The sequence below is a fragment of the Myxine glutinosa genome, chromosome 1 (genome assembly GCF_964187855.1).
Source record: "Myxine glutinosa chromosome 1, kmMyxGlut1.1, whole genome shotgun sequence".
NCBI lineage: Eukaryota > Metazoa > Chordata > Myxini > Myxiniformes > Myxinidae > Myxine > Myxine glutinosa.
In genome coordinates, this window is record NC_136261.1 from 247,739,469 (window position 1) to 247,751,706 (window position 12,238).

A 12,238-nucleotide genomic window follows, 5' to 3' on the forward strand; every position below is an offset into this window, starting at 1 on the left:
CCACAACATTTGAGAGCAGGTAGAGTGTGGGAGGGGGAGGGCTTGGGGGGAGGAGGCATGGGAAGGGGGGGGGGGGAGAGGTATAAAACACAAGGGGACCGAAATTAGCGGGGGTAGAAAAGATCAAGGTTTTGGATGGGGGAGGATAAGAGATGGTGGTGAACAGCTGTTTTAAAGACCTGGAGGGTGGAGTGGGATTGAAGAGAGTGAGGGAGTTTGTTCCAGAGGCAGGAGAAAAGAGGAATGAAGGAGTGAAGGTGAGCAGAAAGTCTTGATTTTGGCAGTTTAACCATAAGAGGGTTGCAGGCAGATCTTGTGCGACCTGTAGGAATATTTGGGGGACAGAGCCCAGAGAGAGCTGGGGGGGGGGCAAGGCCAGAGAGGAGTCGGTAGAAGACGGAAAGACCACCAACCTGCCTGTGGTGAGTGAGTGAAAGGCCCTTGGAGTTAGCTTCATCGCGGGAGATTCCAATGATTCTGAACGCTTTGGTTTCAACAGCGTGAAGACGAGCTAGGTGTGAGGCAGGAGCACCAGACCAGAGGGGAGAGCAGTATTCCATAGAGCTGCGGATGAAAGCCTTGTATGTGGTGAGGAGCTCAGGTGTGCCAAGGAAGGACTTCGCACGACGGAGGATGCCCAGTCGGCGACTGGCCTTGGAGGCCAGATTTGAAATGTGGTTTTCCCAGGAAAGATCATGGCAAATAGTGAGACCCAAAAGCTTGAGTGACAGAACTTCTTGGAGAGGATTATTCAGAAAGTGGATGGGAGGGTTGTCCAGTCGGTCTTTTCGGAGAGACATCGTAAGAGTGTGAGATTTATCAGGATTGAAAGACATGTTCCATTTGGATGCCCAGTCTGTGATTTTGTCCAGGTCTGCAGAGAGTGAGGAGGCTGCAGACTGCCGATCTGAGGGATGAGGAATGGAGCGACAGAGAGTAGAGTCGTCAGCAAAGAGATAGAGAGGATTTTCAAGAGAGTCAGAGAGATCATTGATGAAGACCAGAAAAAGCACAGGGCCCAGAACACTACCTTGGGGAACTCCAGCCTGAACAGGAAGAGGAGATGAGAGAAACCCATTTAGGGCCACACGTTGACTACGACCAGAGAGGAAGTCCGCCGGCCATGTGTGGAGATTTCCATGGATACCAAAGGAGGAGAGTTTGGTGAGCAGAGCAGGGTGCCAGACCGTATCGAAGGCACGTGAAATGTCAAGGGAGACAGCTCTAATTTCCTGTTTGGCGTTGAGGATCTCCATCCATTGTTGAGAAAGCAGAAGCAGCATGTCCAGAGTAGAGTGACCAGGTCTGAAACCAAATTGATGATCAGAGATCAAGCCATTGGAGAAGAGGAAAGATTTCATATCTGAAGCAATGATGGATTCCATGACTTTGCTGATAATTGGGAGAAGGCTGATTGGTCTGTAGTTGCTAGGATCTGTTTTTGCACCTTTTTTGTGCAAAGCGGTGATGTTGGCTGATTTCCAAGCAGATGGCAGATGGCCTTGAGCAAAAGAGAGGGTGAAGAGAACAGAAAGAGGGAGTGAAAGAGCGGAAGAACATGATTTTAGGACCCGTGGGCTGATGCCGTCAGGACCAGTTGTTCTGACGCTTCTGTCTGACCAGACCAGCCGTCAGGACCAGTATTCTCTCCATTTATCCACTTGCACCCCATGCAAGTCAATCACTCAACACCATTACACATGTCCTCAATACACCAATCATACACTTTCTCCGGTCATCCCAGACAATTGCCTCTTTTCACCAAGTTCAACGATAACCAGATTCTCACACACACAACCATTATCGACCAATGCCTCATTTCACCAAGTTCATTCCAAAGATCCTCATTCAATTCCTCATTTGCGCCTAAAGCTCATCCTCATACTCACACACATGATACACCAAGATACACCAAGAGCGGCTTCAGCTTGAAGTCGCCGGTGCAATTACCCCCAAGCATTAGCGTTATCCACTCCTTCGCGACTTTGTAGCCTGGCATGGTCTTCTCCTCCTTCGAGATAAAGGAGATGATGATGTAGGAGTGACGTAAAGTCGCACATAATGACGTTCGCTGAACTGAAATTTACTCTAGAAGAGTGGCGTAAAGTCGGATTTGACGTAGGTCGAAATGGCGTAAAATGGGGTATGACTGTATATGTTGTTCCCCATGGGGAGTACTTGACAATGATTCATTTTTTTCCATGGAGAGGTTTTGGAGATATAGTGGTGCAAAGCTATTCGGTTTTTCCAAGATGGCGACCGTACCACATGACATATGACGTCATAATTATCATTTAAAAATTGTACATGAGGCGCTCCTATGGCTAAAAATTATTCGCAATCGGACCAACGGTTGGAGAGAAAAGCATACTCATTGTGTGTGGACAAACACACAGACAGACTGACAGATAGATAAACAAACAAACTGACCCAAATGCAATACCCTCTCGCCTGGAGAGGGTAAAATTTCTCGTATCCAGATCCAGATTCAGATATTTACCAAAATCGAATCGATTCGTCCTTGTCACACAACCAACCTGTCTACCAATTTTCGTCCAAATCCGTCCATAACTTTTTGAGATATCGTGCTATACATAGTTTTTTCCCCTCATTGGCCAAGAATCATTTTCGAAATTCTCAGATCCATATCCAGATCAGGATCTTCACCATATGTAACAATTCCATCCTTGTCGCATACCCAACCTCTCACCAAATTTAGTCTGAATTCGTCCACAAAACCTTTTGATATCCTGTTCACAAACATACAGGCAAACAGTCAAACAGACAGGGGCGAAAACATAACCTTCGGTGCTGGAGGTAACTATAGTGTGAGTGGAGTCTCGCCAACAATCGTATATGTAAGCATAAGTAAAAAGTTACAGCAGACAACGCTACCAGAAGTACGCATGGCATAAAAATCGGCGATTATCGCAAGATTATTATAAAACAATTAATAAATCTGTTGTTAAAAATTAATTAAATAAAAAATATGTTAATTAAAAATTGTTAAATAAAATTATTGTTAAATTATTAATTAATTTAAATTATTATTAATAATCGAATTATTAAAATTAGTTGTTAAAATTGTTAATATCAATTAATTAAATTAAATCACTTAATTAATGATCGCATGATTAATAGCTGCTGACGAATGAACAGTGCCACCTGTGCTGGTGATATGGCCATTGAAGTTTGCCTCAATTGACCAAATATAACACTAATTGGAATAATACAATGTTTTTGTGGAATTTTTGAGGTCTGCCTTCTTGAGGCTTCTAAAGACGCGATGACAAAATTATTGGCAGTAAAAGAATATGATGCATTTTAGAAACCTCACACTCAGTTAGTTCAGCAAATTCATCAGACCTTTCCGGGTGTTTCCCTGATAAGGCACTTCTCCCCCACCCTCCTGGCAAAAAGTCGGGGATGGGGGGGTGTGGGGGGGGGGGGAATTGCTCCCCACCCCGCTCTGACATCCCAGGGAGCGGGTATGACTATAGTGAGGAATGGAGGACGAGAAGAGAGTGAGGGAAAGAAAGCCCATGTGAATAGTAAGGTCAAGTGCATGCAATGAAAGTTATTCCAGGAGTGTGCGTGGGAGGGTGTAGTGGATGGGAGAGGGGAAGGGGAGGGATGAGGCCTTCTCTTTTTTTTCCTCTTGCTCTTCCATGCGTACAAAGATGATGTGACTACATTCTGTGATGTACGACTATGATTCAGGCTTTTGTTTTAATTTGAAAATAAATGTTAGTCAGTTGTACCAACTGTTGGCAGAGTCAAGAGGGACATTTCTTGTGACGTTGAAGGGCAAAGTCGAATCATGCTACAGAGGCAACATTTGTGGGTTAGGATGCCATCTTAGTTGAATTTGTTCCATACATGGTAATGATCTGTAAAAACCTATCTATCAATAGTAGTTAACATTGATTCACAAAGTAAAAAAAAAAAATTAGGGATTTGAGTGATGACTAAGTGTAATGTGATGTTTTCACACCTCGACTGCACGACCAGTGAATTGGCTGTGAGTGGCACTGCTCTCGAAGCTCCGTGTCTGTCCAAGGCCTATTTGACCCTTGCGATATTGAAGGGCAATGCGTGCTGTTACCCCAGATCCGGTGGGACACCGATCTACCTGCAGAAGTAAATATTGCAGCAGCGATGAGAGTCAAAGGTTTGGAGATTGAATTGGAGTACACACAAGAGCATACTATAATATTTTGAGAAATTTACTACTCCTAATAACTCAAGAGCAACATTTCAAAGCGAAGTCCTCTTTTAACATCGTGTATGTCAATAAATACAATTTCAGCTTTTAATGAGAAAGATCTTTCATCACTAGGATCTTCATTCATTACATCCATGTACATTGGAATCAGTGGATGGGTTGTCAACATAGATGTAATGGTTACAATGTGTATGTCAGGTTGGTCACTGGTCTGTCTATGCCAAGTGTGCTTTTGGGCAGCTGAATAGAACATCAAAAAATGTCTCGATGTCTGGACTAACAGTTGTACATTTCACAACTCCTATAATTTCCTCTACAAAGTACTCGACATCAGATCTTACAGCAGGTTATCAAGAATGATCTTGCTTTCGAGTGTCCAACACACCATTGGTGTATTCGCAGAAAGTCTGACATCACTAAGGTCTGTAGCAATGAAGATTGGGCTTTACCTGCTGAAATTGACAAAGGTATGCTAACTCCTGCAGAGGGCAAAGTATAACTTAAGTTTCAGGCATGAAGGCCTTGCTCCGATGAAGGGTGAGCGTTTGAAACGTCTGCTTTGCTTTGCTTCCCATGGTGGTTAGCATGCTTTGGCCAACTTTCAGATGATGAAAAAACTATGGTTAGAATTGTCCACCGACGCAAACTAACACTATCCTTAACAAAAGTGTAGTATTCAATCCTCTCTGCCAATAAATAGTGAAGTCATTAATACTTATGTTCCCTGAAAGCACACGAAGAATACTGTGCAATCCCCAATACACATGCAACTCCAAAATATAAAAACTCAACTAAAACATAACAGCACCTAATGTTAAACTGCAAAATGTTGTCTTTATGCTGTCCAAACACGAGTGTGTTGATAATTATTGGCAAAGTCGGTGAAGAACATCAGCTGCAAACCTGTCTGCGTTATGAGAGTGACACGAGAGGCAAATAGGTTTAAATGAAATATATGTATATATATATATTGTTGCGGATCTCAACGTCGGCCCCTTTTCCCCTTAAGAAGGGGGGATTAATCCCCTTGTTTGTGACTGACCGACGTGAGTCCTGAAGCTGCCCAGCTCCCTCCTGGGGAGGCAGGTGAGCAACCTCGTTCGCGACTGCGGACAAGATGTTAATTGCCGAGCGGATTAGCAGCCGCGGCACGAACCATTAGCAAGTAACTAGACCCGATTCTGAACGTTGGCCAAATCGTGCCACAGGTATCCAATGGGGAAATCACTAAAACGAAACGGATGTAAAGGAAAGAAGGCAAGGTAGGAAGAACAAATATAATTTATTACTACTATTTACACAATCAAAGGAACCAAGGAGAAGGAAAGATACGAAAATAAAGACAGAAGGATGGAAGGACCAGAAGACACAGCGCAATACTAACTTATCTAAACAGGCTTAACTTATACCCCAGGACAACACAGAAGACGGACGAGAATCAGACTTACACAAATGGGAAATGAAGGCAGGAACGAATGGCTGAAAGGGGAGGAAGGTTCAGGTGGTCCACAGAGCTGGAAGGATGCGGGTCCGGTTCGTGTAAACGACAAGGCTCGAGGTGAGCGGCCGCCGACCCTTCTCAATCTCGTTCGCATGGCGGCGTTTCTTCGTAGCAGCGGGTCGAAGCTGCGTGTCACAGGGGGGGCTGGACTACGGAGGTCTCAAAGCTGCGGTTTGTTCCTCAACTTTCGCAGTGCTCACTCCTCCATTGAACTTGACTTTGTTGCTCCTCCTCCACTGAACTCTCAACAACAACCACTGCTCCTCCTCCACTGAACTCTCAACAACAACCACTGCTCCTCCCGGTGGACTGCGGTGGGAGGCTCTGGGCGACGGGTTATATATCGCCACACCCTGGAACGTTCGCGAAACTGCCCGATCGTTCTCTCTCCGCCCTCTCAAGCCAAACCCCTCGTGCTTGGTTGGTTGATCGGGGCTAGCTCACTCCTCCTTCCCATGACGCGGTGGAGACATGCCTTTCTTCTCCGAGCTGACCGCGTGCTCAATGGAGTTTTGGGGTGAAGAAAACCGCCCAATGCAGTTGGCAATGGAGGCTTTGGGAATGGAGGCTTTGGGGAATGAAAGGGAATCTATCTTATTTCAATTCGGTGCAATGCAGAGTCAACTAGTGGGAAACACAGCCTTATACTGACATAGAATAAAGAGATAACTATTTAGAAGGGTATATGGTGGCCTACGTGCTTGTATATGGACTAACTAAGGGGACGACCTATGACCTTTACACTTAAACTGAGGTATTTACAAGAATTACTTACATTACTAAGGGTGATATTTACAAACATTACACAGGATTCTCAAATCCGCAACACTGCACCGTCATCCTCCAGGCACGTCGCGGGCCTATAAACATTACTTAGTGTGACACGTAGGTGTAGTTCCCTCTACAATTAACCTGACCCTGAATGTGACAGTTTTAAAACACAAATAAGTATGTCCCCCTGCTGCATTGCACCCTGCCTAACAGAGTCACGCCCACAGGATAACCGAATTGCGGAATGGTTCTCAAACTAAGCATGTACGGTGGGGAGCATTATTTACAAGTGACACTAATTGTATTTACAAAACGCAACCCAGGACCTGTGATTGTTCTTTTGGGGGGGGGGGGGGGGGGGAGACAGCCTGCGCTGCATCGACGCACCAGCACCAACAAAGAGCACCGTAAAGCCCCATAAAGCACCATAAATGCACCAGTCAGTGCACAGTCACCACAGTTCATAATAAAAACCAAAACCCTCGTGCTGGTCTTCCCTCTTCGGCTCCCTCTGCTGGCCAATGTTCTTCCAGATGTTGTCTTTCTTCGTCTTCTTGCTGGCGGCCTATTTGGACATAAAAAAAAGTGCACAACCGTGTCCATTTTTTATTTATGGCCCACAGGGGCCGACTATGGGTGGTTTACCTGTGGGCTTGGTGCCACCTCACCGGGTCTGCAAGCAAGATCTTGGGCCATCGTGGCTGGTTCCAGCAGAGGGGCCATGCCCCAACCCATGGGGTCCATGAGTGGTGCTCAGCCACAGACATGTGGTTTTTACACATGCTTGCGGACCCATAAGTGGTGCATCGATACAGGCAGCTGGTTGCGGGGGTTCGGGCACACAATGGCAGACTCCCGCACGCTCCCCTCGGTGCCCAGAGAGCACGATCAATGGGTCGGGGAAGGAAGACAGAGAGGGCAGGTTAGCGAGGGGTAAGGTCACAAGGGTACACGTCAATAAATGCAATGCAAGGTGAGGTGCGCCTGGAGACCGAGCGGAGAAAAGCTCGTCCCTACCGTACGTCAACCCCCCCTGTTACCTACTCTACCCTTGCCCTTACCCCATATTTACAAAAATCTACACCCTTACCAATTCGTCACTAATGTCACGTCTTCCCCATATTTCCCCTAATACCAAATTCGTCACCACAATCCCTCTAATCCAAAATTTGCCATCACCAATTAATCATCAATCCTCATAAGGAGGGAGAGATGGATCATCAGTACAATGTCACACCCACGTCATGATGCGTCTCACAATCCAAACATTTGCACAGTAAATAATAAAAACATGGCATGGTGTGGCGTTCTGTCACCCCAGGTGAGTGGATGTAGATGGTGCGGGGAGATTCCAATCCTATCTACCTTCTAAATGACATCAACACACTTTACACTACCCGGGGTCTTCCCCTGCCAATCCATTGGCCATCTTACTCTATGCGGTTTTAAGAACCAATTCCCATTGACCAAACTGTGGTGCTTCATCAATTTGGGGTCTCACTCCCCCGATTCAACTCCCTGTGCCTTTGCACAATTTCAGGACTGGGTTGTGTGGCTCTCCCAGCAGGTCTACCCACCTGCACACCTCCACCACTGCAGGTGCCCCCGAGCTTACCTGCTCCTTACCCTAACCTATCTAACTGAGGAAGGCCCTCTGGCGCTCTCCCCACTCGGTGCCCTCTCTGGCACTGGGCTACCCAGGTCCGTCCTCTGGATCCTCGGGCCCCATCCACAACTCTAACGGCTCCCAGAGCCCACCTGCGGCCTCACCTGGCCGACATCCTAACAGTGGCGGAGTGCCCATTTAACTACACACACTAACAGGCCACACGCCCAGCCATTTCCACGTCACTAATGCACCCATCCAAACACCATTCTTCCACCACGCACCACAGATGCCAATATCCAACCACAATTTACCTACTCCCTCTACCTAACTCTTAAACTACCCTCCCCGGGTATTCGTGATGGGGTCCATCCTCCCCATACCCACCTTCGCATCATCCACTCCACTCCACAGTTTCCACCATACTCCCTCCACACCATCCATTCCATACTCCATATATTCCACACCATTCATTTCATTCAACCATGCTCACCTGTATTGGCACACCTGTGCAATCACACATGGTGCCTCCTGCACCCTCCTTCCTCCCAGGCTTATCCATTCAATACAATACACTCACCCACAATTGTTCCTCATACACTGCTCCATACACTTCCACACTCAATACAACTCACAATCACCTCACACTTTTCACAATACACTTCCGAATACACTTTCGATTCTCAAACACACGGCATCATCTGGTCGACCTGGTGCCCTGCTAAAACTCGCGCTTCCCCATCGCCCCTTACATTATTGCGCTCCCTCATTATTATCATCCATTCTAACCTCTCTATGTCCCCGACTACCTGTCCAATGTCGCTACTTACACCTCTACCGTTACCTATGGTCATCTCTAGGTCCCTATACATTATCCTAACCCTCCCTCGGTGAGCTTTCACTGCCAAACCCCATAAAACTATAGCTCATGTGCCCCACGTGTGAGAGATGGCAGAGTTTCCATCCCACCACATCGGGCATCTCCCACTACCAATTTTGCCATCAAATTCCAACCAATCAAAAATTTGCCAATCACTGCCAATCCTTCTACCAATCCTATTCACTATTCTAAATTTTGGATCAAAACACTATTATCATCACAGTCCGCTATATCTGAGCCTCGGTGCGTCATTACCTCATTAAAACTCGGCTTCGCAAAGCCGAGCAATGAATTCGGGTGGTTTGGTCGCCTGCAGGTTGAATCCGTCCGGCATTCGGTTCAGGGGAGGCGGTTTGGTCGGGCCGAGATTCCATGCACCATCTTGGCGCGGCACCTTCCGGTCCCCGGCCCGATAGCTCAATCTCGCCCGGTCGGAACCCCGCCCCCGCCACAAGGGGGCACCGTTCCGATCCCTCCAACCTGTCCCTGAGCCGGACCGGTCGCCTTGCCCGACAAGGCCCGGACTCGACCGTGCGGGGCGGGGCCAAGCCCGAATCGGCAACGACGCTTCGAAGAGAAGCGACGCAACACCGACCCGCACCGGGCCTCGCATCCAACAAAGTGCACCGTGCAAGCAATCCGTCGCCCTAAACGCTGCCCCAGTCAACGTCGATGCTTCACTCGCATACGCGACCCGTTTCACACTCACAAAACCTGGCGTCTCGGCGCCTCCAGTGCATCCCACACACTCCGTCCATTCCACCACCGCACTCCCTGTTACACACCACACCTCTCACGCACACTCGCCGTTCGCACCCTTCCTTAACACACCTTGCGCACCGTCTTGCGCACTCTCCCTCGGTACGTACTCCGTACCACTCACCATGGGCGTGCACTCTCGCATCCACCCACTCACGCGCTTCAATGGGCTCTCCCACACCCGCGCCACAACCAACTCAGGTGTGCTTTCTCGCACACTCTCACCGTTCATCCCAACCATGCATCCTCGCACCCGCTCCTCCACCAACTCACTCCCCGAGTCACTCTCACCCTCGCACGTACACTCCGTACATTTTAAAACATGCTCACTCTTTGACGCACACTTTTTCCTCACACGCGTGCCATTCCCACTCACACAGCGCACCACGGACCCTCCACCAATGCCCGGGTGCTTCCTCGATCCCAAGCGCGCGAAAATTCTTTCTGCGCCAAACATCCTCCTGCAAAATCTCCCCGCACAACATACAGCACGACTCACCTTTGGGGTTCTTCTTCCTCCCTGCACCAACACCTGCAAATCTTTATAAGGGTTAAGCACGGCATCAAGGTGTGAATACGGACTTTGCACATATTCAATTTCTCCCTTCAATTCACGGGCTACCTCCCTCGTCTTTTCAATTTCAACTACACCCATTATTTTTTCTTTACTCACCCCGACGACCGCTGGCTGTATTAAAATTCCCTCTTCTACCTCAGCGGTCGCCGGCTTTTCCATACCCCGGGTCGCGATGTCTACCCTGGTCCAGTTACCTGTGCTTTTCTCCGACTCGCTCAACCGGTGCCTCTCGACTCGCGTTACCTCATCGCATACCCTCGCAACCTCTTTGCTCAACCTGCGGTCAACCTCCCTTTCCACCCGCTTTGCCTCATACCTAGCCTTGTCCCTCGCCAGTCCCTCGTTTACTTCTTTGGCCTGGGCAGTTATGTCCTTCAATGTGTCCCCCTGCAGGTTCAGGGACGCCTGCATTTGTGCCATAACTTGATCCATAAGGGCCTGCATTTGGACCACCCCCATTGGCGCAGCGGGCGCGGATACCGCGCGCTCGTGCGAGGCGCCATTTTGTGCGCCTGAAACCTGGTGCGCGAGGGCGCCATCTTGTGCACCTGATACCCCCGCAACCACATCCTCATTTCTCTCCTCCTCCAATTTCTCCCACCTCCTCCATGGGGTCCTGGGTCGCTTCTACCCCTTCTAACTCACCCACCAGCATCCGATCGCCTTGACTATCCATGGCACGATTTTAAATTTAGGATGTTAAATAAAATCAAATATTGGGCCACTCGTAATTTCGAGTGCGTTATGCGCACTTCAGGTCCGAATCTCGCTCCTGACACCAATTGTTGCGGATCTCAACGTCAGCCCCTTTTCCCCTTAAGAAGGGGGGATTAATCCCCTTGTTTTGACTGACCGACGTGAGTCCTGAAGCTGCCCAGCTCCCTCCTGGGGAGGCAGGTGAGCAACCTCGTTCACGACCGCGGACAAGATGTTAATTGCCGAGCGGATTAGCAGCCGCGGCACGAACCATTAGCAAGTAACGAGACCCGATTCTGAACGCTGGCCAAATCGTGCCACAGGTATCCAATGGGGAAATCACTAAAACGAAACGGATGTAAAGGAAAGAAGGCAAGGTAGGAAGAACAAATATAATTTATTACTACTATTTACACAATCAAAGGAACCAAGGAGAAGGAAAGATACGAAAATAAAGACAGAAGGATGGAAGGACCAGAAGACACAGTGCAATACTAACTTATCTAAACAGGCTTAACTTATACCCCAGGACAACACAGAAGACGGACGACAATCAGACTTACACAAATGGGGAATGAAGGCAGGAACGAATGGCTGAAAGGGGAGGAAGGTTCAGGTGGTCCACAGAGCTGGAAGGATGCGGGTCCGGTTCGTGTAAACGACAAGGCTCGAGGTGAGCAGCCGCCGACCCGTCTCAATCTCGTTCGCACGGCGGCGTTTCTTCGTAGCAGCGGGTCGAAGCTGCGTGTCACAGGGGGGCTGGACTACGGCGGTCTCAAAGCTGCGGTTTTGTTCCTCAACTTTCGCAGTGCTCACTCCTCCATTGAACTTGACTTTGTTGCTCCTCCTCCACTGAACTCTCAACAACAACCACTGCTCCTCCTCCACTGAACTCTCAACAACAACCACTGCTCCTCCCGGTGGACTGCGGTGGGAGGCTCCGGGCGACGGGTTATATATCGCCACACCCTGGAACGTTCGCGAAACTGCCCGATTGTTCTCTCTCCGCCCTCTCAAGCCAAACCCCTCGTGCTTGGTTGGTTGATCGGGGCTGGCTCACTCCTCCTTCCCATGATGCGGTGTAGACACGCCTTTCTTCTCCGAGCTGACCGCGTGCTCAATGGAGTTTTGGGGTGAAGAAAACCGCCCAATGCAGTTGGCAATGGAGGCTTTGGGAATGGAGGCTTTGGGGAATGAAAGGGAATCTATCTTATTTCAATTCG

The 12,238-nt window shown here is 48.6% G+C and overlaps 1 protein-coding gene across 1 annotated transcript in view; it reads right to left on the reverse strand.

Moving 5' to 3' along the window:
- Window positions 1-12,238, reverse strand: part of L3HYPDH (trans-L-3-hydroxyproline dehydratase) — a 154,766-nt gene that overhangs the window by 12,868 nt on the left and 129,660 nt on the right. Inside the window, exon 4 of the mRNA XM_068129997.2 lies at window positions 3,995-4,132. Within this exon, the coding sequence (XP_067986098.1) occupies window positions 3,995-4,132 (138 nt within the window). The remainder of the gene's footprint in view (window positions 1-3,994; window positions 4,133-12,238) is intronic.